The sequence below is a fragment of the Caretta caretta genome, chromosome 1, assembly GCF_965140235.1.
Source record: "Caretta caretta isolate rCarCar2 chromosome 1, rCarCar1.hap1, whole genome shotgun sequence".
Classification (NCBI taxonomy): Eukaryota; Metazoa; Chordata; order Testudines; family Cheloniidae; genus Caretta; species Caretta caretta.
Window position 1 is genome coordinate 306,657,430 of NC_134206.1, and position 27,945 is coordinate 306,685,374.

The 27,945-nt window shown below is 43.2% G+C and overlaps 1 protein-coding gene and 1 long non-coding RNA gene across 2 annotated transcripts in view; one reads left to right on the plus strand and one right to left on the minus strand.

The window, feature by feature from the left end:
* Positions 1–3,261: 3,261 nt before the first annotated feature.
* Positions 3,262–5,684, minus strand: LOC142070619 (uncharacterized). Its single transcript, XR_012666523.1, has 2 exons — positions 5,606–5,684; positions 3,262–4,786 (listed from the first exon to the last, which is right to left on the minus strand). It is a non-coding gene; the product is annotated as an uncharacterized LOC142070619 (long non-coding RNA).
* Positions 5,129–27,945, plus strand: part of TES (testin LIM domain protein) — a 42,072-nt gene continuing 19,255 nt past the window's right edge. The window contains exons 1-2 of the mRNA XM_048836133.2: positions 5,129–5,582; positions 22,055–22,140. Of these exons, the coding sequence (XP_048692090.1) occupies positions 5,556–5,582; positions 22,055–22,140 (113 nt within the window). The 5' untranslated portion in view covers positions 5,129–5,555. The remainder of the gene's footprint in view (positions 5,583–22,054; positions 22,141–27,945) is intronic.

Below are 27,945 nucleotides of genomic sequence, written 5' to 3' on the forward strand. Positions count from 1 at the left end.
CACTGTCAAAAACCAAAGGAAATATTATGGAAACTATTATTGTGTAATCAGCTTTTCACAGAGCCAGGGAGTATCTCTGGCCTTATTTGGTACTTTTCTGACATTTTTTGGCTAACTTTATTTGTTTAAACTATAGATTGTTTGAACATATTAAATCGTGTTCAGGTAGGAGCAGTGCACTTCAGAATGTACCTAACTACTGATTTTGCTATTAGGAATAAAAGCTAGAGCACTAATAAGTGGACTAAAGAAGCAGCTCCATTTTCCCAGTAATTGATCTCTCCTCAAGCCATTACACCAGTATTTGTATCTGTTTAAATATAACAAGATAAATGTCATCCCTTTTTAGGGCTGAATTGTTTTCTGAAAACTACATTAATGTATTAATCCATGTTGAGGTAAAACAGACATCTGTATTTATGCTACACTTCAGATTATACTTAAGAAAAAAAATGTAAAAGCACAACACTGTCATTTTCTATAACATATGAAGCTTTGAGTAAACAACACAACCAGAAGAATTCAGCTGCAAGTTAAAGTGACATAGCCACTTTAAATGTTTAAATAAAAGAACTGTTTATTAAATATCAGCTTCACCAGAAGTGAATTTTAAACTTTATGAATAACCATTATGACATCATCCTACATCAGATTTAGGGTTGGATTTATCAAGGCATCTGTTTAATCTACCTACTGCATCTGGATTGTTACTTATAATGCACTCATTACTTTGGTACCTAGCCCTCCTGCCCTCCTAAAAAAAACACCATCCAAAAAAATCATCATCCTCATCGCTGTGGAACATGATGCAAATGCTGGTTATGTCAGCATCACAACTGCCAGTTGGTGCCTTCCACATTGCCTTTTCTTTCATTTCTCATCATGACATGACCTAAAGAGCCACTGTAGATCTAGGTTGCATCTACTCTATAGATCCCTTATTAGGAGCAGCTGCCTGCTACTAGAGTTCCAGAATAGAAGTCAATTGGAATTTTGTCATTACTTCAATGGGAGCAGGACTGAACCTTCAACAGCTGCTGTGATGTGGCCAAGATCCACAGGATCCTATATTAATCTTCCTTTCCCTGTAATAATGTCTCAGCAAACAATGGTAGTAGTAACATTTAAAAAAAACTCAGATTCCCTCCGTCCTTTTTGTAAATAGGAACAATTGACACACCTTCTCCTACTTTACATGCACTTTCTTTACAAATTTCAAGAGTTCAGAGCGTAACTATGACACACATAAATGTTTTATTTCAAACAACCAGGAAAGGTGGAATGTATTGCTTCAGATCTAAATAAATAGAATAACTGCTTCCATGCTAAGAGCCTTATCCAAAACCCATTTCATTCAATGGAAAGATTCTCAGGGCTAGATTCACAAAAGGACTTAGGTGCCTAACTGCCACTTTGGGCACCTACATCCCAGAATCAGGCCCCACTGAGATACACAAAACCCCCACTTAGCTGCCCCCAAGGCCTTTTGGCTCCTAAACTTGCTCAGCACCTAAATTTTTGCAGTAAAAGTTCCCTAGAAGCCTGTTTTTCTCACTGTGCACATGTATACTGCAGCCCCACGCTGGACATCTAGACACTTAAGCCCTAAAGTGAGACCCATCGAGAGACATTTGAGGCCCAGTACATGGTATTTGCAGGGGCCCCACCAATTCCCATTTTACCCCATTACAGATTTTTTTGGGGGTGGGGAGGGCCGAGCTCAGAGCCCCAATACAATTGTCTCCCTTTTCTCCCTCCCATCAGCCCTTCCTTCGAGCGATGCACAAACTGGGGACAGATAGGTTTTCCTCAGCCTAACGTGCCTGCAGGGTCCAATCCAATAAGTGTGCTCAGAGCTTACACAAAACGTCTGGAGGAAAAGAACTTTCGTCAAAACTTGTAGCCCAGTGATTAGAGAACCCACCCAGGATGGGGGAAAACCCCAGTTCAAATCCCTTCTCTGCTTGAGTGGGAAAAGGAGTTGAACAGGGATCTGTCACCTCTCAGGTGAGTGCCCTTGCCACTGGGTTATTCTGATGGGGAGGGATCCCTCAATCTCTCCTGTTTAAAAAGTCATTGTAGCTGGGGGACTTGACCCTGGCTCTCCCACCTCTCAAGTGAGTGCGCAAACCACCAGGCTACAGAGGCATTTTCGTTCTTGCTTTTTCTTCTTTCATTAGTTATCCATAGAGGTACCTACCTCCAAGAGAGGGCTAAACAACCCAAAGAAGAAGGGTTTCAGAGTAGCAGCCATATTCAGTCCACTGAATGCATCTGATGAAGTGAGCTGTAGCTCACGAAAGCTTATGCTCAAATAAATTTGTTAGTCTCTAAGGTGCCGCAAATATTCCTTTTCTTTTTTCCAAAGAAGAAGGCGTCGCCTCCCTGCAGCCCAGACTTAGGCACTGAACTCCTTGAGAGATGTGTAATTTAGGACACATCTCTCTTGCTGGAATCCCCCATAGTCTCCCATGGGATTGTGTAAACTACTGCCCAGGTGCCAGACTCAGTCTTTGTGAATCTGGCTGATTCTCTAGGTGCCTAAATCTGGGATTTAGGCAGCTAGGGTGGAATCCACAAAGCTATGTAGGCACCTAGGTCCCATACTACCACCCACAAAACTCCCACCAAACCTTGTAGGCACCAAAACTCACTTAGTGCCTAAGTTTTTCAAAGTAAAAATTCTCTTGGCACTTAAGTTTCTGCTCCTGGGCATGCACATTGCTACCTCACTCAAGGCATCCAGACTCTTATCTTCTGCCTAAGCCCAAAGAGATTCATGAACCAGGGAATGTAGGCATTTGACCACCTAATTTTCCCATGGGGCTTCATCTGGCAGGCATGTTCAGAGAGCACCTACTGGCATCAGGCCCCATTTAAAAACCACCCAAGGAGATAGAACCCACCCTATAACTTTTAGCTCAGTGGTTAGACTAGTCACCTGGGATGTGGGAAACTGTGATGATTCTCAGGGTACATAGGACCAGGTTTACAAGGGTGCCGATGGCACCATGGCGCAGAGTTCACACTCAGAAGGGGAGAAGGGGCCCCACTCCACCCACTCGGCCTCTTCACCCTGAGGCCCCACCCGCTGCTCGTTCCTCTCCGCCCCCTCCTCCCTGCTGAATCCACTGAAGTATTCCCCTGTGATATCCAGCTCCTGACAATAGCTACTCACAGAAATCCCAGATCCTCTTCCACCAAAGGAGCACTGTATCCCAGTTTTACCTTAAATCACCATTCCTGTATCACACACAACACTTGTAATGAAACAAAAGAAGGTTTATTTAAGAAAGAATAGAGACTCCAGTAGAAACAAGTGACAGTGATGGAAACAAATGGTTACAATACAAAAAAAAGTCAAAATGTGAATTAGGGCCTACACTTATTAGCAGTTACTTTTCCTATCTAATAAAGTAGGATTTCCCCCAAACTTCAATCTGTTGCAGAGTTGGCTGGCTTCACAGGAACCAGGATCTAATCTTTCATGAAAAACACTCCCACTCAACAATATATCACCTCAGTGAATGGATACAGAGTGCTTCTTTCCACTCTCAGGAAGGTGCTCTAACAACTGAGCTCTGGGATAATCTGATGTAGGGCTCTCTCAGTAGATCCAGTTGAAGCTGTTCCACTGTAGATAAATCCTTAAATGGTCAATGGACCACAGAGAGAAAGAGTGGGAATAACTCAATGGCCCCAGGTATTAGGAGACCATGTGTAGAGTCCCCCCTCTGCCAATCACTCTTTATTTCTCTCTTCACCAGGAGAGATGGAGGGAGCCCCTATCAGCCTATCCCACAGCTCAGTGGTTAGAGCAGCCTCCTGAGAGGTAGGGTTGCAGGAATTGAACCCTGGGTTTCCACCTCCCAGATGAATGCTCTAGCCACTGGGATAAAAGTTATAAGGGGGGTACCACCTCTATCTTTATGTGGTTCAAGACAGGCCCATAACTGTTTCCCCCAAGAAACTATGTAGGCACCTAAGCACGGAGACAGGTCCTGGATGTGGATCACTAGCAGAGCTAGACATCTCCCTGCAGCCAGGATTTAGGCGCCTGTTTCTGAAAAAGGGGCAGGGCTTAACACATCAGCATCTCCCATTAGTCAGGTTAGGCATGCTCTCTTTTGTAGATCACATTTTAAGGCACCTCTCTCTCCCCATTCTATAGAGTCTAGGTGTCTAACTCTGCTTTGTGGATCACAGAACTGTTCTTAAAAAGAAAAGGAGTACTTGTGGCACCTTAGAGACTAACAAATTTATTTGAGCATAAGCTTTCGTGAGCTACAGCTCACTTGAGGGCTGTTCTTGTGATTTTGTAGGTGCCTACAAATTAGGAGAGTGTTGCAATGCCTAAATCCCTTTGTGGATTCCACCCCTAAGTACTTTTGTAAATCCCATTGTTAATGGAATTTTTAGAAGTGCCTGGGTGTCCGGGTGCCGAATGCCAATGGAGTTTTATATACCTACATACCTTGAAAAATCTGACTAAATCCCTCAGTGCCTAACTCCCCAATTTTCTAATCGCCTCTAGGCGCTATTAGAATACAAATTAGAATACAATAAACAAATCATAAAAGAGCAAAAAAGCGATGCCCCAGCCAAGCAGCCTACAATTAGCCAGATGGCGCAAACTGTAGCATAGACAGAGCCAAAATCTAACCCTCTGACGTTTTCTTTGCACAGAGCTTGTGTCATCTTGACATTCAGTTGAGCTGCTTTGTGACCGCAGTGATTTACCGGTGAAATTCCTTAGAGTGGGGCAAGCTGCCCACAGGCAGTAGAGCTGAAGGCAGAGGAAATACATTTATCAAAGGACAAGGCAAACCCCAGAAATCAAAACAGAGACTAGTTTCTGGCTGGGAAGTTATCCAACATATGAGGACAGTTTTAGAGAGGCAGGCCGTGATCCTGTCGCCTGCCAATACATCACTAGCTTTCAGGCCATTTCCCCTTCTTTGGGAGGAACCAAACTTCCAGGCGGATTTGCCCAAAGCTGGAGAGTTGTGCCAGCAAATACCTTCTCCATGACCTTATCAGCTGACTCAGTCTGTGAATGATTCAAAAGCCAAACTCACAGACCCCTCTGCCCCCATCCAACTTCGCAGCTCCTCCCAGACCGACACCTGGCAGCGAGCACGCAGAGGGCTGCCACGGTCTGCCGGTGCTGCGGCTGCACAGCGCCGAACCGGGGAGGCGGCAGTCCGGCACCCCTCCCCCGCGAGTCGAGCCTTTTGCGAGCCCCGAGCTGCGGCTGCTCAGCCGGCAAGCTAGCCGGAGCCCGGTGTGAGACTCTGATTGGCTCGCAGACCAGGGAGCCGCTAGAGGGGGATTGGCTGGGGAGCTGCCTTTGTTCCCTTTCTACTCCCTCCACGGCAGCCACTGCCGCAGGGCAGCGGAAGTTTGAGTGCAAGAGCTACGCTGGCTGCAGCGGCTGGCTGGGTGCAAGCAGGCGTGAGGCTAGCGCAGCCCCCACCACATCCGCGTGCCGCTGGTGAGCGTCTCCCTGCTCTGACCCTTCGCTCGCCCAGCCTTGCTCCTAGCGGAGAGAGACAATGGACTTGGAGAGCAAAGTGAAAAAGGTAAGGGCGGGCCGCTGGGTTACCTGCTCCGGGCGCTCCTGGGGCGAACAGCGCCCCAGCTCCCCGCTGCTGCTCCTCATTGTTCTTTTCCTATATAGCAGCTGCTCTCCTCTCCCTCCTTCCTCCAGATCCATTGCCGCCGCTGTCCTGTCTATAGTGTCTGATCGGGAGGGGATAGATAAACTCACGACACGGAGTATGCACCTCCTGGTTCAGTCATAGCTAATGCGGGAGGGGCGGAGTGGGAACCACCCCCCCACACACACACACAAACACGCACCCCAAAATCTTATGTTGTGCAGGATCTGCTTGAATTATGTTGTCTTTGCCCCTCAAGCTGCTGCTAACTTCTCAAGGGAGCGAGAGTTGGGCCAGTTAATTGGGGCTCCGAGTTGGATCCGATTAGAATACAAGGTGAAGATCTCCAGACCCACAGAGCATGATGCATGGCCCTTCCCTGGTTCTCGCTCAGGTTTACTAGCTTTGCTGTTAGCGTTCAAAGACTCGTAAATGTGGGTAGTGGTGGAGGATGTGTGTGAAAGTGGTGGCTGGGAGGAAGTTGGGTAACTTGTTTCTGTTTTTTAAAGTAGAAGGTTAGAGGAAGTGTTGTTTAATATGACCAGAATAAACTCGTACAAAATAAGAGGCACTGAATGACTGGCTTACTAACCAACTCACTGCCATCACCCACTGTCCTTCCCTAGCCCCCCAGCCAAAGAACGTTTCTCTCCATTTGCAGGGGCAATTATTTAAATACAGAAAATTGCTCTCCTGACTGCAGGCCTATGATCATGCAGCCCATACATTTTTTTATCTGATAGGAAAACCAGAAAAGTTAGTGCCATATAAGAACTGAATCCTGAAAAAATAAAAAATACCTATCATGCTAACCTGTGTTCATGTATATACCTTTATACAGGGTATCTTCAATTAAATCTTTAGCTAATTCAGTAAGTATAGCTTAAGGATACTCTAAAGACCAATTGACTCATTTTGGAGAGAATATTCCATTTTGAGTCAGTTATAGATTTCATTTTCTGTATGTCTTACCCATTGATGAACTTGTTTTATTGATGTGGAAAACAGGCTCTTTGCTACCTGATAGCAAACTTTTCTTTGGGACATCACAGTTATTTGATTTGGAGATAAGTAAGAGAAGCTGATGGAGAGTCAAAGTTTTAGTTTAATGCAAATTTCTTCAATAATGAATTTTGGAAAGGCAGATGGAATATCATATGTGGAATTCTGTAACATCTTAAATAGATTTGAGGAATCATCATTTTTTTTTCTAGTGTGGTCTCAACTTAAAACTGATGTCATATTTAAAAAGGAACCTTGCTGTTTCATTTATCTAGTGTAGTGGTTCTCAAACTGTGGGTCGGGACCCCATTTTAATGGGTTCGCCAGGGCTGGCTTAGACTTTCTGAGGCCCGCAGCTAAAGCCCAAACTCCACTGCTTGGGGTTAAAGCTGAAGCCTGAGGGCTTGAACCCTGGGTGATGGGGCTTGGGTTACAGGCCACCTGCCTTGGGCTGAAGCCTTTGCACTTCAGCTTTGGCCCCCCCCAGCTCACAGTAGTGCAGCTCAGACTTTGGCCCCTCCTCCTGGGGTTATGTAGTAATTTGTTGTCATCAAAAGGGGGTTGCGGTACAATGAAGTTTGAGAATCTCATATCTAGTAATAAATATCACAAATGCAGAAGAAACCTTGCATGTGTGATAAACATAAACCTGGAAGCATCTTAAATAGTTATGTCAAAACTTGTCTTGAGGAACAAAGGTTGTGTTCAAGCGTGAATTTTTACATTTTTCCGGTACTGTATTTGGCTAGGTACAGAGATTTATAAATGATTTTATTGCTCTTTCATCCAAACGTGCAGACATCCAAAATGTTCCTTTATTGAGAAAAAAGTGGAAATGACGTTTATAAGAGACTTAAGAAATGTTGGTTTATGAGCCAGAAACTTACCAAAATGACAAGGGTGTCATGGGACTATGGGTTAACAACTCATTTGTGATTCCTACTCAAGTATAACCAACTTTCACTGAGTTAGTGTGTGGGGAATGTAATCTGTATGAAAAGCCTGATTGACTTTATAGAATCTGCATAGAATGTTACGTAGGCCCTGATCCTGCAGTTGACTGTGGGTGGGTGCAGCCACACACAGATCCATTGATTTTCATGGGGCTGTACAGAAGGGCAGAGATATGCCTGCACAGTCTCTTGTATGTCTGGAACCTTAATTAGTAAAAAAGCCCAAACTTTTTGAATGCAGTTATGAAATGTACTCTAAGCCCCTGTACGATATTTAGATGTTGGGGGAACCTCAGGTTCCGCACTCTTTCTGAAATATTACTTCCTCTTTGTATAAGATCAAGAGGTGGGGGAAAGAATAAATCTAAAATTTCACACCTGTGTTTTCATAGTTTAGCATATCAGTTGTGAAAACGGGTGGTATCAGGTTCTACTTTTGCTTAATAGTTTGGTCTTGGCTTGAGCAAAATTGTCATGGGTGAACACCTGCTTTAAATCATACAATAGGAAATGGAAATAGTGAAAGATAATATTATTACACGAAGGGCTTTTCTGTTTGTTCTGTCTTGTTTTTACCCAACTTTCACTTCTCTCTCAGACTCCAAAACTAGTCTTTGATATCAGCAGAAAAGTCTTTGGTGAGAGACCTACAAACTTTGAAGTGGACACAATAAAAAGAGCAGCATAGCTGCATTTTCATAAATTAACCTGATGAAGTCAGGGATACGGAGGACTCCTCCCGGCCCTCCCAAATGTATACATTAATAAACTCTCCATCGTTCTTTTATCACCTCTCCTCAATTTTTTTTAAACAAAAGAATAATACATTTACATTTCTCAAAATGAAAGAAAGTGGCCCCCTGACAGATCCTGTTGCTGATGAACTGAAAGCTTCACTGTGTGATCCAGTGTTTAGTAGTAAATCACCAGCCCTAGTTGTACAACTGCTTTTCTTTCCCTAATGGGGGTGGGGGGGAGTGAAATGTTTTGATTAAAATTGTTTTATACTGTCATGAACTTACAAAAGGCCACAGCCCTGAATTTCCACATTACACAGCAAATGAATCCCTGCTGTCTCCTTTCTTCCTCATGCCTTTCCTACTCTTTATTGAGCCCCATTGTCTTTTCTCCCATTTCTCTCCAAGCCCCTTTTCACTTTATTTTCTTCACACTTTTCTCCAGCTGTCTCTCTAAAACAATCAAAACTAACCTCAAAAATGCCAGTCAGGTTTGCCACCCCACAGTTGACACTCCATGCATCTGATGAAGTGGGTTCTAGTCCATGAAAGCTTATGCCCAACTAAATTTGTTAGTCTTTAAGGTGCCACAAGGACTCCTCATTGTTTTTGCGGATACAGACTAACACAGCTACCACTCTGAAAGGTAACTGAGTAATCACTATGTCCAGACTGAAGAACCTATTCATTTTTGGCGGGAGAAGAGAAACTTGGCCTGATCTTTAGTCAGAAGTAAGAAATGGATGTCATTGTAGTTGTATCTGATGCCCTAAATCTACAATGTGGTTGGTGCACAACAGTAGTTCATTGTCCTGAAAGACTTAGGTTCTAAAAAGGAACAAGGGACAATGGACTGAGCATACACTGAGCAGTGTGTGACATGAAAACTCCAAAAGATGGTGTTGATAGAAGCTAGAAATGGAAAAGAGACGTCCCTTGACCATTCAGTATTGGTTTTTCTATAATACATTGAGTATCTTGTTTACATTGCTACTAAATACATCAAGTGATGAAACTTCTAACATGATACTTCTAGGACTCCTGAAGCTCTAATGAACACAATTAGAGCCTATAATTCTTCCTCCCTACTCCCACACACATAGCCATTGACAGCCAAGGCGGACAATTAGCCAGGATGGACAGGGATGCAAAACTATGCTCTGAAGTGTCCCTAGCCTCTGTTTGCTCCCGGAAGCTGGGAATGGGTAATGGGATGGATCACTTGATGACTACCTGTTATGTTCATTCCCTGTGAAGCACCTGGCATTGGCCACTGTCATCAGACAAGATACTGGGCTAGACAGACCATTGGTCTGACTCAGTATGACCATTTTTTATGAAATCTTTCACTGCCTTTAATTTAGGCTAAAAATAATATCAAAGCAAATGCTTACTGAATTGCCGAATTGGTTCAAGTGTGGGTTTTATTTATTTTTTTTAAAACTGGTTCAAATACACTATTTTAGGGATATGCTTTGATGTAACTAGATCCATTTTAAAAATAGGTACACTGGCACAGCGTTTTTTTACGAATGTCTATGCTGGACAAAATCTGGGTAAGAGCCCTGGTTAAGCCTTATCCCCTGTACCATCTATACAGGTTTGGAGGAGCTTTAAGCCTAAGCTAGCTGGCTGAGTGGAGGCCATGGGTGAGAGCCTGGGCTCCACTTTAAGTTGGGCTGGTACCTGCTCACTTTGCAGAGGATATACCGGCTCTCTTACTCCTCCTCCCCCCCCCAAAAAAAATCACTGAGCCCTATGCACTTCCCACAGTTTCTCCCTTCCCATCTCCCCCGCCCCCAGGATAGACAAGTGTTCTCACAATTGAAAGTTCCTAGTGCATCTCAGAACAAAGAGCCATGGGATGTGCCCCAGACACACAGGCAAGTGCACAAATGGTGAGGAAGCAGTCATGTGGGTAGATCTGTGAAGTGGGGGAAGATCACATCCAAGCTAGGCTCAGATTCAGGTGTGATTACTTGGGTTAACTGTGCAGTATAGACATAGCCTAATATACACAAACCCAGAGACTCTACTTCCCCTCCAGACCAAGAGCTCTGAGATGGAGGATACAAAGTAGCAGGAAGCTGTGCTCTCGAGCCACGCCCTTCTTCTTTAAAACAGTTCTGTAGTTGTTATTTTAAAATCCTCTTTGAGGAGAGCTGCAGTGGACGCCGTGGGGAATCTAGGGGCACAAGCAATTCAGGATCAGGCGCTGGCTATTTCATCTTAACCTAATAATGAATCTGCCTGCTCTGTAGTACTCATTTCACCTCCCTCTGTTGCACTGTAAAATTCTTTGGCTGTCCTTAACCCATTTGGCTATCACTAACTCAATCTTTGTGTATGAGATTCTATGATATTCCCAACACATGAGCTCAAAGACTGATCAGCACCCCAGAATTCATGAGGTTTGCCTAAATGTCATGAAATAATTTAAAAACAGAACAAACATGGTAGGGGGGGTTTTAATCTGTATCCTAGTTTCTGAACTCCTCCTATGTGTTTTTTGTAACAATTGCAATCTGAATTTTCAACCTGTAAATCACAGGCTGAATCTGAACATTCGAAAACGCAGGTCTTTGCTCTTGGCCTGTAGGGGGTTGATAGTTCCTTGACCCACCTGGTGTCCACGGTAAGTCACTCTGTTTAGGCCTATTTGACACTTCTTAGCCTTAACAGTTAGTCCTGCCTCCCTTATGCGCTCGAAGACTTTGTAGATGTTCCAGGTGTTCTGCCCAGGAATCCAAAAATATGGCCACATTGTCAAGGTAGGCGACTGCATATTCTCCTGATCCCACTAGGAGACCATCTACAAGTCTTTAGAAGGTGGTGGGTGCATTCTGCAGCCCGAAAGGGAGTACATTAAATTCATACAGCCCGACATGAGTGGTGAAGGCTGACCTTTCCTTGGCAGATTCATCTAGCAGTACCTGCCAGTACCCCTTGGTTAAGTCCAAGGTAGAGATGAACTGGGCCCATCCCAGTTTCTCTAACAGTTCATCTGTGCATGGCATTGGATAGTTGTCTGGGTGAGTTACGGCATTTAGCTTATGGTAGTCCACGCAAAAACATATCTCCCCATCTGGTTTGGGAACTAGAACCACTGGAGATGCCCATGCTTTGCCAGAGGGGCGGATTACCCCCATCTGTAGCATATCCTGAATCTCCTGTTCTATAGCAGTTTTAGCTTGAGGAGATACCCGGTAAGGTTGGACTTTAATTCGGTGAGCATTACCTATGTCAATGGAGTGGTATGCCAGTTCAGTCAGTCCAGGGGTGGTTGAGAACGTTGGCATGTAGCTAGTGCACAGATCCTCGATCTGCTGTCGCTGCATATGCCCAAGGGTCATGGAGATGTTCACCTCTTCCATCGCTTTTCCCTTCTTGGTAGACACCTTTAGGCCACTCAGCGTCATCTCCTCCCTGGGCTGTAAACTGACATACCTTTAATTCTCTGGAATAAAAGGGCTTTAGAGAATTAATATGGTACACCTTGGGCTTTCAGTTGGAGGTGGGGAATGCTTTGAGATAATTAACAGCTCCCAGGCGCTCCTGGACCATGAATGGCCCTTCCCACGACACTTCCATTTTATGGGCCTGGAGCACCTTTAAGACCGTGACCTGGTCCCCTACTTTGAAGGAACGCTCTTTGGCATGTTTATCATACCAGGCTTTTTGCTCTTTTTGAGCATCCTGTAGGCCTTCTTTAGCAAGGGCTAGAGAGGTTTGGAGGGTGTTTTGTAGGTTGGTTACAAAGTCCAGAATGTTAGTTCCTGGGGAAGGTGTAAACCCCTCCCATTGCTGCTTCACCAACTGTAATTGCCCCTTAACCATATACAAGTTCAAATGGTGAAAACCCTAAACTGGGGTTTGTAGGCAAACAGCAACGGCTGCAACACTAGGTCCCAATCATTGGAGTGCTCATATACAAATTTATGTATCATGGCCCCCAAAGTCCCATTAAATTTCTCCACCAGGCCATTTGTTTGATGATGGTAAGGGGTGACAACCAAGTGATTCACCCCATGAGCTTCCCAAAGGCTTTCCTTAGTTCCTGCCAGGAAATTAGTTCCTGCATCTGTGAGGAAATTAGTTCCTGTGAGGATGTCGGAGGGCCAACCTACCCTGGCAAAAATGTCTGCTAGTGCCTGGCACACACTTAGCCCTGATGTTGCTTAGAACTGGCCATCTGGGTGGCAAAATCCATGAAAGTCCGTATGTACTGCTTTCCTCTGGGTGTCTTTTTCAGAAAAGGACCCAGAATATCCACAGCTACTCACTGAAATGGAACTTCAATGATGGTGAGTGGCTGGAGAGGGGCTTTGACCTGGTCTTGGGGTTTTCCCACTCTTTGGCATACCTCACAAGACCGGACATAGGTAGAAACCTCCTTGCCCATTCCCTCCCAGTGGAATGATCTTCCCAAATGGTCTTTGGTCCTGTTCACCCCAGCATGGCCACTAGGATGATCGTGGGCTAAGCTCAAGAGCTTAACCTGGTACTTAGTTGGAACTACCAACTGTCTCTGAGGAGTCCAGTCTTCCTGGTGTCCACCAGAAAGAGTTTCCTTGTATAAAAATCCTCTTTCTACAACAAACCTGGATCGATTAGAAGAGCTGAGAGGTGGTGGGTTGTTCTGTGCTGCCGTCCAAGCTCTCTGGAGGCTTTCATCTGCTTCCTGTTCAGTCTGGAACTCTTCCCTTGATGCTGGAGACATCAGTTCCTCATTCGATTGTGGACCTAGGCTTGGTCCCTCTGGAAGCGATGTAGGGGATGGGGCTGTTTCCGTTGACTACTCTCCACTGGTGCACTATGTTGGGGTTCAGGCTCCGGCTGAGCCTCTGGTGTAGGGTTATTGGCTGCTGCCGGTTCAGGTTTGGTGGGGCCCTCTGGTGTTGGGGTTGCAAGTACTGGATTCAGTGCTGGCAATGGGTCTGGTGCTGGTTGTTCCGCCTGTTCCAGTTCTGGGACTGGCTCTGTCTGGGTCTCTGGGACTGGATCCACTACTGCTGTTACAGACACTGGCATGGGGTCCGGTTCCATCACCTCTGACCGGGTCCTGGTAGAAGTTTCTGGAACAGAGCTAGGCATGACGGCTTGCTTAACCTGGCTGCGGGTGACCATTCCCATCCTCTTGGCTAGCTTCACATGATTGGCCAAATGTTCCCCCAACAGCATGGGGATGGGATAATCATCATAGACTGCAAAAGTCCATGTTCCTGACCAGCCCTTGTACTGGACAGGCAACTTGGCTATTGGCAAATTGAAAGAGTTGGACTTGAAGGGTTGAATTGTCACTTGGATCTCTGGTTAGATTAAATTGGGGTCCACTAAGGTAGCATGGACAGCCAACACCTGTGCTCCGGTGTCCCTCCACGTGGTGACCTTCTTTCTGCCCACACTCATCTAGTTTTGAAAGTATCTTGTCTCCTCATTGGTCATTTTGGTCAGGTGCCAGTGAGGTTACCTTTAGCTTCTTAACCATTTACAGGTGAAAGGGTTTTTCCTCCGGCCAGGAGGGATTTAAAGGTGGTTAGCCTTCCCTTTATATTTATGACTATAATAAAGAGCAGATCTCAGAGTCATAATTTTTTTATACAGTTACTGAAATTGAACAAAGCATGAGAGGAACTTGAAGGAAATATTGATTTTTCTTACTTTACTAAAAGTACTGTTACATCAAGCACCCCTCCTTTAGGATTGTATTTAAAAAGTCTCTCCTGACACAATTGTCCAATTGATTGCATAAAGTGATTGTTGTGCAGGATGCAAGCTACTGAACTCACTAAAGTAGGAATAGACTAAAATAAACTGACAGTGCTGCTTTGTGTTTGTGGCTAGTTAGTTTTTTCCTATGCCCCCTCCCCACCCTCTCAAAGACGAGTACTCAGACTAAAAATCACTAGAATTGAATTGAAAGGTGGATGATGGTTTTGTATTGTGTTATGACCATGGTTATAATTCCCACATCTGACAGCTGGGTGTGTATATAGCCAGCAAATACTTGTACAATTTGAATAAACACTACTGGCATTCTTTGACAATTTTAAGATTATGTAAGTCTCCTTAATAGCCTTAGACTTTATCGCTAGGCTGTGTACCAGTGCCTTAATGTTTACATTCTGGCTCTTACATACAACATTCTCTAGCTAAAAATTGTAACAAGTGAATTATTTGACTACTTGTGTACTAATATTTTACTGCTGCAGCCAGCTCCATGATTTATACTGTTGTCTGTGCTGCTATGAGCATCCTCACTAATGTTCTCCTCCTTAGATACAAACATTTTTCTGGCATCTCTTAATATTGTTAAATGGATTTTTTTTCCCCCCACAATGCTCCTAAATCATAGAAGTGTAGGACTGGAAGGGACCTCAGTATGTCTAGTCCAGTGCACTCAGGGCAGGACTACGTAATAGCTAGACCATTCCTGACAGGTGTTTGTCTAACCTGTTCTTAAAAACCTCCAATGACTGAGATTCCACAACTTCTCTAGGCAGTATGTTCCAACACTTAACCAGCCTGACAGGAAGTTTTCCCTTATATCCGACCTAAACCTCCCTTGCTGCAATTTAAATCCGTTGCTTATTGTCCTATCCTCAGAGGTTAAGGAGAACGATTTTTCTCCCTCTTCCTTGCAAAGTACCTTTTATGTACTTGAAAACTGTTATGTTCCCTCCCCCCCATCTTCTCTTCTCCAGACTAAACAAAACCCAATTTTTTCCAATCTTTCCTCGTAGGTTAAGGTTTCTAGATCTTTGATCAATTTTGTTGCTCCCCTCTGGACTTTCTCCAATTTTTCCACATCTTTTCTGAAATGTGGTGCCGAGAACGCAATACTCCATCAACTTTACACTGATAAGGCCTCAGCTGAAGATATTGGGCAGAACTGGACCCAATCTAAATCCTAGGCAAACTTTTTGGTATGTTTTTTATTTTTTTCATACCTTCATAAAACCATTATCCTATTTAGACAGAGTACATGCCACAGTTTTATGATTCTACTGGGGGAGGGTGTAACATGATGCTCCTTGTTACACACACAGCTGCCACTAAATTTCATAGTCATTGTCTCAGAAGCCTACACCTACATAGAAAAGCTCTACATCAAGACAGTAACTCTTTCAATTTCTATAAATTGTAGTTAACTTGCAATCATAAGAAATGGAATGTGAAATCTAACAACTCTTATCTGTTGCTGGATTTCATTTCAAATTCCATTTCATCAAGTTTATCTATTGTAAAAGCCAATTCAACAATGAAGGTAAACATAATCACCCAATCAAAATAGCATCAATATGGTATTTCCAGCAGCTGAATCTCTTGTGTGGATTTTATCCTTTGTCCATGTCTTTACACTTTAGACATTTCCTAAACTAAATTGGGGTCTGTCAGTAATCTGTTTTGTGTGACTTTTTCTAAAGTGTGGTGGGGCACTGTGGAAAGCCCCCCCCCCCCTTTTTTTTGTTGACTCTTCCACATCCATATAAATGAATAGTTGATGCTTGAAGCAGAAGAACTTGTAGTTTTCTGCCAAGCTCCCAAGGACACCTGTATAAAAGAATGAAGGTAAAGTATGTTCCCTCGTGTTTGCATTGAAGACTTGAATAACGTGGATGATTCTTCTCTCTCTCAAGAGCAAAATAATGTATCCAAGAATACAGCATATTGAAGATTCTTCCAACATGAAGTATTGCGTACCTTAATGTGACACTTCTCCTTGTGTAGCTGCTTTAAGAGTTGAGGGAAAACCTCTGTTTTCATTGGGTTGAGAACTTTGGAGAATGTTTTGTACAACTTCTTAAATTCTCGAAAGATCTGAAAACAATGGAAGTATTTAGGTATTTTGTTTCTGGAGATTCTGGAGGTTGACATTTTCATGGAGCTAGTTTAGTTTAGTTTCTGTGATTCATGAGGCAGCCAAATCAAATAGGCCTCACTGGTTCCAGTATAGAAGGTGGCTCTTAAAGGAAGAGAGGCACTCAGGAGTGAGAAAGGGGGCCTTGCAGTAGAAATTCTCTAGAAATGACATTTTAAGTTATGTCTCTTCTGCCCTTTACCTCCTTCACCTAGCTCTCTTCCTTTAAGCATAAAGGAAAACCAAGAAAAGGTGAGAATTCTGAGTGCTAACCCCTAGATGTGGGTATTATGTTGGGAAGAGGGTGAGACTCTGACTATGCTCCTCTTTAAAGAGACTTCCAAATAGCTTGTGCTAGAATTCTGGTGGACTCTAGAATTTTTATTTGTAATAGAAATTCAGTCAGATTTTAGGTATCTTGACTACATCTCCTGAGATGAGGTACCACTGGATGATCTGTTTTCTTATAATATGACTTCCATCTCTTTTTGTACCTAACGTTAGAAGTGATAACTCTTGGGCTTGTATTTCATAAATGTGTTTAAAAAAAAAAAAAAAACCTCCATAGTAGTTACAAATGACTTCTTTGTTTCTAGCACTGTGTGTGGCATTAGTCATCCATATTGTGCTAGGTAGGAATAATCACAAACAGCAATGGCAACTGAAAGTGATACTTGATGGTAACATGCTAAGACCTGAAATAAGTTATCACCAAGGCAGGCATGTTAGAATGAATCAGAATCCGGAAAGGTCAGGATGTTCTGCACTCTAATTTCATCCTTTCATTAGTGACTTTGGCTTATAAGCTACAGATTGAATGGTCAGAGACTAAACTGCACTTTTGCTTGTTATGGAGGGACTACCTACCTCAACGCTGAGATACTGGGGAAACAATGTGAGGAAGTGTCCACTGTCCATACTCTTAACTGTGTTTTTAAAACAAACAAACAAAAACAAAAAAAACCACACCTCTATTTCCAGTGTAGTGGCCCTTTTGCAAGTGCTAAAATCTCTTAAAAAATGCTGTCTGCCTGATTTAAAATCATATCTGGTAAAAAGGCGGTAGGAAACTCTGAAGATGTCTTTTATGCCAAATTTCAGCCTCAGACTAATATTTGTGGTCTAGTTATAAATTCCTGATAATCCAGGTGAATAGTAGAAATTCAGGGCTGCTATAATATCACACACATGAACAAACTATTAAGTGCTTATGTATAGCCACTGGGGTTGCTAAAAGTTCTGAAATGTATAGATTGTCAGCTGTGACAGTTGGTTCAGCTTGGAATGGAGTAAAGTAGTCTCTTAAGAACATTAAGAATGGCCCTCCTGGGTCAGGCCAAAGGTCCATCTAGCCCAGTATCCTGTCTTCCGACAGTGGCCAGTGCCAGGTGCCCCAGAGGGAATTAACAGAACAGGTAATCAAGTGATCTATCCCCGGTCACTCATTCCCAGCTTCTGGCAAACAGAGGCTAGGGACACCATTCCTGCCCATCCTGGCTAATAGCCATTGATGGACCTATCCTCCATGAATTTATCTAGTTCTTTTTTGAACCCTGTTATGGTCTTGGCCTTCACAACATCCTCTGGCAAGGAGTTCCACAAGTTGACTGTGTTGTGTGAAGAAATACTTTTGTTTTAAACCTGCTGCCTATTAATTTCATTTGGTGACGCCTAATTCTTATGTTATGAGAAGTATTAAACAACACTGCCTTATCTACTTTCTTAACAGTTCCTTATCTACTTCTGGTAGCACTTGCTTAGCTGTAACCATTTAAAACACTGCCCATGAGTCATGAAAGGAGCATAAAACAGTTGTTCATTATATTTATACTATCTTCCATACCCAACCTGTCCCTAAATCAGCAATCTTGTTTGAAATACCAAATATTTTTAGATAGCTTTCTTAAACATTTTCTTTGACAGCAGTTGACATGAAGAAGCCTTCCTCTGGCAGCATTTTATTTGACCTATCTATCCAATTACTTCCATAATTCCATTTATGGAGAAATTGATTCCATCCTCTTTTCAAACTCTCATTCTCTATTTATGCACATATTCAGTCCACTTTGTTATATTTTTAGATACACTGACAGACTAGTCTGGCATAGAGTAACAGCACCACAGGTCCAACATAAAGTGCTATTCAGAAGCATGCCATTTGAGAAGAGGAATGGAGAAAATGCAATGCATTTCATTAGCTTCACTTTCCAATTTGGAGACTGTTTGAATGCACCAAATGTGGTCTGTTCTAGTCAGCTAACGAATATTGACTACAGTTCTGTGTATATAGTCAGTCCTTACTGCTGAAGCAAAAGACACATCTGTTAAATATTCTTTGACTATATTACTTGACACATGCTGGCAAGTGCAGAATACACATGTGAAGGACAAAACTCTGCAACAATTTTGTTTATGGATGCTAAATACTATTTTGGGAGATGTAATGAGTAGTTCTACTGTCAACAAAGGCACTGAGTATGACCATATAGTGGGGTAGAGACTAGTGCATTTTTGAACGTGAATGGAAGTTGTAGCTAGACCAATTCAGACTGGAAATAAGGCACACATTTTTAACATTGAAAGTGATTAACCATTGGAACAACTTGCTACTCACTGACAATTTTTAAATCAAGATTGGATCTTTTTCTAAAGTATCTGCTCTAGGAACTATTTTGAGGAAATTCTATGGCCGGTGTTGTACAGGAGGTTAGAGTAGATCATAATAGTCCCTTCTGGCCTTGGAACCTGTGAATCTATATGAATTTACAGGCTTAACCTCTTTACAGAAACTTTGGAATTCCCTCTTGGGGGGGGGGAGGGGGGCAGGGGCAGAAATGGAGACGGGGTTAAGTATCAAACAACTCAAGCGCTCTAAAGTAACTAGTTCATGAGGATCCTAGGCTGTCCCTTTCTAACTCTTTCCATATTTTTATCCATAAAATTGCCTCACTACTCCCCAGGTTATATATCCAAAGATCTTATTAACGCTTGTTGCCACAGCTGTGCACTGGGAGTTCCTATTGAGTTGCTTGTTCACTAACCCCTAAATCCTTTTCCAAGTCACTGCTTTCCAGAATGCAGTCCCCCATTGTGTAGATATGAACTTAATTCCTTGTTCCTAGATGTTTAACTTTCATATTTCTGTTTCAATGGGCCCATCTTCCCAAGTGATCCAGATTGCTTTGTATGACTACCCTGTTCTAATAATTATTTATCATTCCACCAATCTGTCATCTGCAGATTGTAACCCCAGCGATTGTTACCCTACTAGAAACACCCTGATTAGATGGTTCCCAATTATTTGCTTTGAGATCCATTAGCCACTTTGTTATCAATTTAACATATGCTTTATTAATAATGCATAGTGCTAATTTATTCAGAATGTCATGCAGTACTAAGTCAAATGCCTTACAAAAAGTCTAGGTATATTAAGTCCACACAGTTTCCTTTATCAACCAAATTTCTGATTCTGTTCTTTAATAGGTTTTGTCAAACAATCTTATTTTCCATAAAAGAAATGCATAATGCAGCCAAGGTTTTGTGAAATATACAAAGGCACCCAGCAAAGTCATGTATTTCCAAACATCTCCCTGCCCTCGGGTTGGCTTGCGAAATCCATTTAAAACTTAAGCTAGGCTGATGTAGAGTCACCTTACCTCCCCACCAGACAGGGGCTAGGATTTGCCCATTAAATAACATCATCAGTGAGTTTTCCCATCAGCATGTCTTATCCCTGAACCTCAGTTGGAAGGCCCCCTGCAGGGACCTGTTTTAGCCAAGTCAGCTGGATGTTAATTTGTCACACTCTTATTTAATAGAGTAGAATATGATTGAGAGAAGCCCTGTCTCTTAATTCATCATCTTCTAAACATTTGCTGAGCTGGGTTCACGTTAGCACATCCAGCAAGAGGTAACTGACTGTGCAAACTAGGATCCATCACCTTGAATCTTCAGGGTGACAAAGGTGCAGCCATGATCAAAGGGATGCACCTTTGAAATGCTAGGTTTTTGGGAAAAATAGGAGGGAAAATAGCTCCAGAGCTTTGCACAGGGATGTTAAGTTATGGGGCAGTAGCTAATGGTAGAGGGCAAAATATGTCCTCTCCTATACTATGAATGCATGGGAAAAGCCCAAAGACCACGGATCAGAAGAGTTCAAGGGTCATAAGGTGACAAGACATTTGATTGATCTTTCAACTGCCAGAAATGGCATTTCCTGTGACACTAGCTAGTTTGTTTATTTAGTTCCCTCCTGGAAGGCTTGTTCATCAGTCTAACAAGTGCAGATTTCTCAATTCCAGATATGTTACTCATCACAAATACTGCAGTAAGAATGACTGTCTCTGTCTAAGATGGCACACTGCAACATAAGCTGCTGAGTAATTAATTGGAACTATTAACTAAACCAGCAGTGCTCAAACTGAGAGTCGTGATCCCATTTTAATGGGGTCGCCAGGGCTGGCACAGACTTGGCTGGACCCAGGGCCAAAGCCTGAGCCCCACCACCCGGGCCCAATGCCGGAGCCAGAACCCCACTGCCCAGGGCTGAAGCCAAAGCTCAAGGGCTTCAGCCCTGGGCTTCAGCCCTGGGCTTCTGCTTTGCCCCTCCCCCCACCTAGGACATTGGGGCTTGGGCTTTGGCCCAGTCACCCAGGGCAGCTGGGCTCAAGCTTTGGTCCCCCCTTCCTGGGGTCATGTAGTTATTTTTATTGTCAGAAGGGGGTTGCAGTGCAATGAAGTTTGAGAAACCCTGGACTAAACTATAAAAAGATTTGCTTTGCTTCATTGTTTTAGAGACATAAGAATTACCATGTTACAGCTAACCAATAATTTAGTCTAATCTGGTATAGTAGTATTTGACAGCACTGCTTTCTTTCTTCCCCCATCAAATATACTGCTGACTATCTGAATTGTGTGTACACACATGCATTCTAGTGGGTGGAGAAGGTGGGTTTTTTTGCACTGTACGAGGATAAGAATTGATGGTCATTGTCATTCTAGCTAGTGTAAATAGAATTCTGTTCCTTCAAGTGTCTCGTCCTTTTTTGGAATCTTAAACTCCTTAGCAGTAATCTATGTTGGTGATTCCATGAATTACCCTGATACACCCTTTAACTTTTTTGATAGCTGAAAAAATGTATTCAACCTTTTAATTTCACTGCTATGTTGCTGTATTATGTGAATAGCAAATATCACTCAATTGTTGGCCTTTATCATACCGCTTATTAAACTCTCTCCTGTTCTTCTGCATTCCAAGTTAAATACAAGCCCCTTTTATTCTCTCCATATGAAAACATTCCCCTACTGTTTACTCTCATTGCCCTTCTCTAGATATATTCTGTTTCTATTGTGGGCCAATAAAGGTGGGCCAATGGTAATGACTGAGAACAGAATATGCTACACTCATTACAACACTGTTGAGGATGGGATATGCCACACTTTCAGCTACCCAATGGCTAATAACATCTAAGCAATAACCTGCATTATCCTAGTTATGTTGTATTCTTTTAGTCCTGACCTCTGACTGAAGTTAATGCATATAAATGTCTTGAGGGAGTTCTTGACTAGCTTATATCCTTCATTTGAACATATGTACAATTTCAATGTTTTCTGTATTTACCTTTCAAAACTAGATGAATAGCTTTTATGATTCTGTTCTTGGTTCAATCACTAAAATGTCATCCTCCATAAGTTGTCATTTGATTATTCAAACTTTTGTTCTTTGACACTTAAGACCTCGATCATAAAAGGTAAGGGAAAAATGGAAACTGAGATGCAAAATATAATCTCTTGAAAAATAATTTTAAGTTTCATAAAAGCTTTCACTTTACTTTTAAACAGATGGGGTTAGGTCATGAACAAGGATTTGGTGCACCATGCTTAAAATGCAAGGATAAATGTGAAGGATTTGAACTACACTTCTGGAGGTGAGTACAAGTGTGACTTGGCTAAAATGTAAGGCTTGATCCTAAAAACACTCATGCACATACTTAACTTCTGGGGTACAGTAACTCCCCACTTAACAACGTTAAGCGACAGGACGTTTCGATCTTACTTCCCTGCGCAATTACAGAACATGCTTCATTTACAGTTGTGCAATGCTTCGCTATAATGTTGTTTGGCTACCTGCTTTGTCCACAGCTGGCAGCCCCCTTCCCCATCAGCTCCCCTATGCCCCCCTCCCCCCCCCACCACACCGCCTGCCAGCAGACCCTGTGGATCGGTGCCTTCCTCCTCCTCCTCCCCCCACCTCCTGCCCATGGCAATAGCTGGCTTGCAGCGTTCGGGGGGAGGGGGGGAGGAGTGAAGACACAGCATGCAGAGTAAAGGGTGTGGAGGGGAGGGAAGAAGAGGCAGGTTAAGGGTGGGGGCTTGGGGGAAGGGGTGGAGTGGGCAGGCCTAGGGTTGAGCCCCCCGAACTTGGTGTTTGCAGAGTAGGGGAAGCTGCCGCTGCACAACCCGCTTCTCCTAGCCTACGGCACCTTCAGCCTCCTTGCCTGCCTCATTGTCCTCAGTGCCAGTGGGCAGTGCCTGTGTGGGGTAAGGCAGGGGCACCTCTCAACTATAGTATTGTACGGCAAAAAAAGTTTCCCTGGAACCTAACTCCCCCATTTATATTAATTCTTATGGGAAATTGGATTAGCTTAATATTGTTTCACTTAGTCGCATTTTTCAGGAACATAACTACAAGGTTAAGGGAGGAGTTACTGTATAAGTAATGCTGTTGTCTTCAATGAGACTACTCACATGCTTCATTGTTAAAGCATATGCTCAAGTGTTTACAGGATGAGGGCCACAATTTGGCAGGTACTTGAGCTGCACCTAGTAGAGCTGTGCAAATAGGTTTTTTTTGGGGGGGGGGGGGGGGAGAACCCTGCTGGCTATTCTTTAAAACCAAATAATTGTTCATTTTTAATTTTTTAAAAAAGCCACACACAAAAATTAAATTTTGAAATGAAAGCCTTTTTGAATGGAAAAAACAGAACTCAGTTGGAACAATTTTTGGTAAAGTCAGCACAAACTCACCAAAAATTCAGGTCAAGCAAAACATTTTAACTGGGTGTAGCGAAGTCGAGACTCACTGGTGCAGCACCTCCTACTTGTTGTCTTGGGAATTAGCTCTCCAGCATACAGAGCGCCTCCTCCTGGCCAGTGTCTCACCTGCCGCTGGCCCCGTGTCCCTCCCAGATGCTGGTGCCCTTTACCTTGGGATGCTGCCCCCAGCAGTAACCCACAATCTGGGTCTCCCCTCCCAGGGGAACCCCCAACCCTCTATCCCCACCTTGCCTCAGTGGCTACTGCTAGTCATCATCTAGCCCCCGCTCATTGGGGCACACTACAGTCTGTGAACCACTCATCCCTAGCAAGTGGGGTTTGGACCTGCTGCCTTTTCCTGCAGCCCAGTACCTCTCTTTAGGCCTTGAACAAGGCCTGGAGCTCCCCAGCTCCTCTTGCCTTTCCCTAGTACTTCTCTACCTCTGGTACCCTGCTCCCAGGCAGCTAGATCCTTCTCTTTCCATCACTAGAGAGAGACTCACTTAGCTCCTCGCTCACAGCCCGTTTGTAGGGCCAGCTGTGGCCTGATTGGGGCATGGCCCCAGTTATGGCTGCTCCCCAAGTCAGCCTAGCTTTTCTTCTCTAGGAGTGGGGTAACTGCCCCACTGCACTGGGGAAGAAAGAATTTTGGATGAAAAAAATTCACTCCGCTCTAGTGCCTAGCTTCAAGTACTTGAGTTGTCTTCAACATGGATTATTGAATTACTTTTGTGTTTAAAAGTTAGGTGCATACTTAAGAATCTTGCTGAATCAAGGCAATAAATAGGAACTCCATTCCTCTATTTTATACAATGAGAGATATGGGGGGGGAAAAACACTTTGTTTTGATAACAAAATGTGTTGTGCCCCTGCTTCCAACAAAATACATAAGCATTTGTCTGAGCTGTAGTTAAAATGATTTTAATTTACGTTGAAATTGAGTTAATGTTTGTGGAGTCTTATACAATTGCTAACTTGACTTTTGCTATATTAAAGTAATTTATTTGAAATATTGCTTGAACTCGGATGGTATGCTGTTCCTGAATCCAAAATTGGCTATGACCTCTATCTTCTGTGTAATAAACAGATAGTGGCTCGTTAGTGCTTTATGAGGCTTTGCATAGAATTAGTATTCTGTAAGGTTGTGAGTGGTTTTGTTTGTTTGTTTTTGTTTTTTTACTGAGCAGGAGAACTTTCACTTCTCCCATATTGTCATTTCCACCATCCACGCCCACCCACCAGAGTCTGAGTTCTACTAAAGCCTGACTACACTTCAATTTTACTGGTATAACATTGTCAGCTAGGAATGTGGGTTTTTCTTAACTGAAATAGTTACTGTAAAAGCTCTAGTTTGGACACAGAATACCAGTCTCGCATCAATATAGGTTAGTCTCCTTCTTGAACTGAAATAAGCTATACTAGTATAAGCACTTTTATACTATATAACTGTATCACGCTGGGTTGGGTGTGCAACTCTGACTATACCACTATAGTTAAAGCAGCAAAACTCTCTAGGGCAGACACATTCACTCTCTTTTTAGACATTCTGCTGCATCAGAGAGTAAACTCAATCTGTTGGATTCTGGATCCACACTAGGGTTTTACCAGTATAACTATTTCAGTGTATTGCCCCTAACTACTGATCCATCCTTCTCTTGAATGGTCTTAAAAGTGAAGCAAGTAGTCTGTAAAGTGAACCATGCTGTATAAATGGGTACTGAAGAAAAGAAAAGAAAAGAAAGTCTAGATTTTGCTGATAAAGGAAATGCAGACCTATGAGTATGTGCTGCAGCAGTTCATCAGTCAGGAGGAGGTAACACACCTGAAAATGGATTCAGTTGATCATACTAGTTTGAAATAAAAATGCTCATATTTTAAATAGGATGTAATCACAAATGGACAAAACCTTAACCCGATCAGCTTTTTCATTTATGTTAACTAGTAAATTCAAGGTTCTCTATTCACTGGGACAAGAGAATGTGGGTAACAGGTGTGGCGAGGATTGCAGTCTGAGTTGCTGTTAAGGTTGGGAGGCTTAAATGAGATCTCTAAACCCAACCATTCTGTTTTATTCTGCTTGGATGTTTTTAACATCTGTCTGCTCTACTGTCTGATTACATTCTGCATGATACCAGTGTAGCACTACCCTCTACTGGATGGAATTGAATCTGCTCTCCCAGTGTTTCAGTTTTAATTGGTTTCAGAGTAGCAGCCGTATTAGTCTGGATCCGCAAAAAGAAAAGGAGGACTTGTGGCACGTTCGAGACTAACCAATTTATTTGAGCATAAGCTTTCGTGAGCTACAACTCACTTCATCGGATGCATTCAGTGGCTTCCCTTCATTTCTTGTACAAGGGTTCCCAAACTTTTTGCTATGTAACCCCATTTTAATTCCTCCCAGGACCCCAGACACCATGGAGGACACCATTTTTAAAAAGAGCAAAATGGCATCCCTCCACACATGACCTTGGATGCCCATACTGTGAGGTCATGCCACATGGATGATGTCATATTGCTCTACAAAATGGCATCTTTTTCACAGTGTCACCTTGTATGTGTGGTGTGTGCAAGGTCACGCTGTGTGGAGGATGCCATTTTGTAGAGCAAAATGGTATTCTCCATGCATCGTGACCTCGCGTGCACCATACATAAGAGGTCACGCTGTGAAGAGTAAAATGGCATCATCCACACACTAGGGATTGCAGCGACCCCCAACTGCTGATGGTACAACCAGTTTGAAAACCCCTGCTGTAGTGTCAGGCCTGAAAACAATATAACACGCTTGAAAGAGCTGCTGGGGATTCTCCTTATGTTTTTGTGAAAGACCTTATAGGCTTTTTCTGGAGAACAAGATTGAGAGTTGTATGGCTAGCTGGTGGCAGGTCATTTCCCTTCTTTGGAACAGACCAGGTTTGGAAACTATAAGCCTCTTTCTATTCAAAGCACAGGATGGCTTGGAAGACAGAGGTGAAAGGATCTGTCATAAATAGGGCCTCATGTATGGTGTGATTATGAAGTCATGTAACTACAGGTTATTTTCGAATTGCTACAGAACTATTTGAAAGTCTAAGCTTTTAAAAAAAAAAACTGTCTAGGCTTCAAGGTCATAACTATGTGTAAGTCAATGTCTACAATGTAGTGGTGTCTGCAAATAACCAACAACAATACTGAGTGGCAGGGATGCACCCACTTCTTCTCGGTGGGGTATTAATACTGTAGTCTTAAGACTTCACAATTGTCCACAACACTTATTTTTCTCTGAGCAGTTTAGCATTATCAGGCTAATTGTTTTGGGTTTGTTTTGTTTTTGTTGTGGCATTTCTGAACCACTATCACCATCAGGGTTTTTCTTTTTAAGAGATCTATTAAAAACCATAAGTAAAATAAAGACTTAAACTGTTAAAATAAGGCAGCATGGAATCTACTGTTCAAATTAAAGTATCAGGTGAATTGATGATAGACTTATTCCTGCAGGGTTTTGCCACTACTGGAAGTCAAGGAAACTGTTGAAATGCAGACTTCTATAAACTTGGCAAAACCTCCCTGTAAGGGGGGGAAAAAAACTTTATACACTGACCAGCATTGTCTAATATTAATCTTCTACAGCACTGCTTCTCAACCAGGGGTGTGGGGTCATGAACATGTTTCAGGAGGTCTGCCAAGGCTTGGGCTTCAGCCTCAGATGGGCAGATTTGGGGAGGAAGCACTATCTCAACCCCCAGCTCACCCCAGGAGGCCACCCAGCCTGTCTGGGTTGGGGAGGAGTGCAACCAAAAATTTCAAAATTACTGCAGAAGAAAGATCTCCCCCCTGCTATCAGAAGGAATTGCCTTACAGCCATTGACTCCACGAGCAGGCAGCAACTAGCCAAGGAGACACACCACTGCTCTGTCCTGCTACATCAGCATTTCAGGGAGCAGGGCCAAATGGAAGGCAGAAATCGGGAGGGAGGGAGGAAGGCATTTGGCCTCACATGCCCTACCCCCATGTGTTGCCTCTGGTTGGGGGTCTGCAGGTTTGTCTATTTATGTTTTTGGAGTCCCTATGTAAAAAACGTTGAGAACCACTGTCTTAGGACTTGTCTGCACTGGCAATTTACAGCGCTGCAACTTTCTTGCTCAGGGGTGTGACCCCCCCCACCCCCCGAGTGCAGCAAGCTTCAGTGCTGTAAAGTACTGGTGTAGACAGGGCAGCAGCACTGGTAGCTACAACCCTCACAGAGGTGTTTTTTTTTCTCTCCCAGCGCTCTGCTGCAACTACACAAGCCATGTTAAGGTGCTGCCGCGGCTTGCCAGTATAGACGAGCCTTTACAGTATGATTGCATACGCTCTCATCTAGTGGGAAAGTAAGACTGGAGTCATGTAACGTAACCTATTACAAGTAGCGGGGAATGTTCTGACTTGCCCTTTGAAATGCAGTCTGAGAATTCACAATGCTGTGTGACTACCAAAAGATGCTAATAGCCTGCCACATTCACAAAAACACTATTTGGGACCAGTACTTTCCTCAAAGTCATGTAACCCTTCAGCACCTGGGTGGAAAATATGGTGGCTTAAGCCACATTTCATATCTTTCCTCATTCTGGGGCCAAAAGGCAGGTCCTTAGGTGCATCTTGCAGCAGCACTGAGGATGTTTTAAATTGCACTGCTCCAAGGGGCTATACCAGTAGAAGGGGGACTTTAGGATTTCCTTCGA